Here is a 2313-nt window from a genome sequence, read left to right on the forward strand (position 1 = left end):
TCAAGCCCGTCGGGCGCGCGCCGGCACTGCCAAGCCACTATTGCAGTGGCGCGCTGCATGCCCGCACGCGGGGAGCTTCCGTGAGGAGCAATCACTCAAAGCAACGCGCGGCACACGACAGGAAGGGGAGAACTCGGATGGGTTTCAGTGAAAATGTGTGTCTGGTGCATGTTAAAGGGTGCCGCCGGCAGAGGGGGCAGGTGAAGCTGCGAGGGCAAAAGCGTGTCATGGGAGGGTGTGAAGTCACAACAAGGGCAGAGCGTGTGATGGTGCAGGGAGCAGGCTGCCAGGGCCAGCCTGCTGCCTGCAGGCTCCTCCCAGGGAAACCGGTCCCCCGCCGCCAGGAGACAAGGAAAGGGAACAGATTGCAGATTGCAAAGTTGGCCATGGGCGCAGCCATCCGACGCTGCAAGAAAGAGGCGCGCCCCGCACGCGTCGCAACCTGGGACCCCGCTGCGCCCGCGCCGCTCGGCGTGGCGCGCGCGGCCCCCTCGCGGCCGCGGCGCGTGCGCCCTCCGCGCCCCCCTCCCCCCCGTTGCGCCGCCGCGGGGTGGGGCGGCCCCACCCCGGCCGGGCCCTATACTGGGTCCATGCGCAGCCTGAACCGCCACACGCTGCGCGCCACCTCTTCCTCGCTCTCGTCCAGGGGGGCGGGCCGGAGCTCGCCAGACGCCGGAACAAACAGCCGCCCGACCGCGTCCACGCCGCGCTCCGGCACGCCGCAGCACGCAACGAGCAGCCAGCGCAGCACGCCGAGCCGCAGCCCCAGCTCCTGCACGGCGCTGCTGTAGTCGGTGCGCAACTTGGCTTCGCCAATGTCGCACCAAGCGCCGTTGGGCGTGATCTTCATGCTGCCGCGGAAATCAAACTCAAGTTCCTCCGGGGGGAACCGCGGCAGCTGCGGCAGATAGGGCGCCGCGACGTCGCCCGCGCCGCCGGCCTCGTCGGCCAGGTAAGCGCCAGGGAAAGCCGCGGCGACGGCGCACGCGACGCCGGCGCCGCCGGGGCTGAGGAGCTCCTGCGAGCGAGCGCCCATGCCAGCGGGGTCGGCGGCGTTCATTGGCACGTCGCACTTGAATGATCGCTTTTAAGCGGCGCATACGGATATAGAGAAAGAGAGGCCATCCCTTTGCGTGCCGCAACCTCCACGTCAAGCGCCCTGCCCCCCAAAGAACAACACGCCCAGCCAGGCACATGCACTGGCTGGCGCGTGAGCGGTCGCGGGGCCCCGCGCCGCGCACCCACCTCCACTTGCTCCTCGCCGCTCAGCGTGGCGGCCTGCAGGACCTTGGACAGCAGCTGCTGCAGGGCCTCCTCCTGCACGCGGCCGATGGAGTCGCCTACGGCCGCCACGCACAGCTGGCCGCGCTCGTCGACCCAGGCGGGGGCGCTGGCGTCGTCGCACTGTGGCGCAAGGCGGCCGGAGAGGGGAGGTCAGTGGTTTGGGCCGGGCGGCGCAAAGCTGGGCGCGCCCCCGCCCGCCCAATCAGAATTGCACCGGGCAGCTTGCCGCGGCGTACGCGACGCGTTGCAGCAATGCTCCCGCGGTCGGCCCCACAGGCCCGTGCGGCGCTGATTTTAGAGCACCCCTCTCCCCGCACGCGCCCGCGCGCCGCGCGCGCTCGCCGCACTCACGCCCCGCTTACCATGGCCTGCGGCCGCAGGCCGAGCAGCAGCCTGAGCGGGACGCGGGCGTCGGCCAGGGCGGAAGCGAAGGACGCCGCGAGGTGCCCAGTGCGCAGGAGCGGGTCGCGCGGCGGCCGCCGCGCCCGCCCCGGCGCCGCCTTGGCGGCGTACCCGGGCGGCCACATCCGCGCCAGGTCCACAAGGGACCGCGCGACCAGCGGCTCGACATAGGCGGGCCCCACCACGGCGGCCGCCTTGCCGCGCAGCGAATCCTCAACCAGGTAGCCGAGCAGCGCCTCTGTCTCGCTCATGCCGCTGCCAAGCTGGCCCACGCCCCTGCCGAGCTCGCTCACGCCGCTGCTGAGCTGGCTGATGCCCCTGTCGAGCTTGCTCACGCCGCTGCCAAGCTGGCTGATGCCCCTGTCGAGCTCGCTCATGTTCCTGCTGAGCTTGCTCACGCCCCTGTCGAGCTCGCTCATGTTCCTGCTGAGCTTGCTCACGCCCCTGTCGAGCTTGCTCATGTCCCTGCTGAGCTGGCTCATGTTTTTGTCGAGGTCCCTGCCGAGGCTGTCCAGGCGCAGCAGGACGTCGCGAAGGGTCGGCTCCTCGGCGCTGTCGGCGGCCTCGCCGTCCGAGGGCGCCGCCCGAGGGTGCGACGCGCGCTTACACAGCAGGGGGCGTGGCGGG

The 2313-nt window shown here is 71.4% G+C and overlaps 1 protein-coding gene across 1 annotated transcript; it reads right to left on the reverse strand.

Moving 5' to 3' along the window:
* Positions 1 to 577: 577 nt before the first annotated feature.
* MNEG_2188 (hypothetical protein) lies at positions 578 to 2168 on the reverse strand (the record flags this gene model as incomplete). The annotated part of the gene is made up of 3 exons (XM_014049330.1): positions 578 to 1018; positions 1246 to 1404; positions 1647 to 2168. 3 exons carry the CDS (start codon positions 2166 to 2168, stop codon positions 578 to 580), a joined length of 1122 nt encoding a protein of 373 aa, XP_013904784.1.
* Between the last annotated feature and the right edge of the window lie 145 nt (positions 2169 to 2313).

This window comes from Monoraphidium neglectum, assembly GCF_000611645.1.
Source record: "Monoraphidium neglectum strain SAG 48.87 unplaced genomic scaffold scaffold00240, whole genome shotgun sequence".
Lineage (NCBI taxonomy): Eukaryota > Viridiplantae > Chlorophyta > Chlorophyceae > Sphaeropleales > Selenastraceae > Monoraphidium > Monoraphidium neglectum.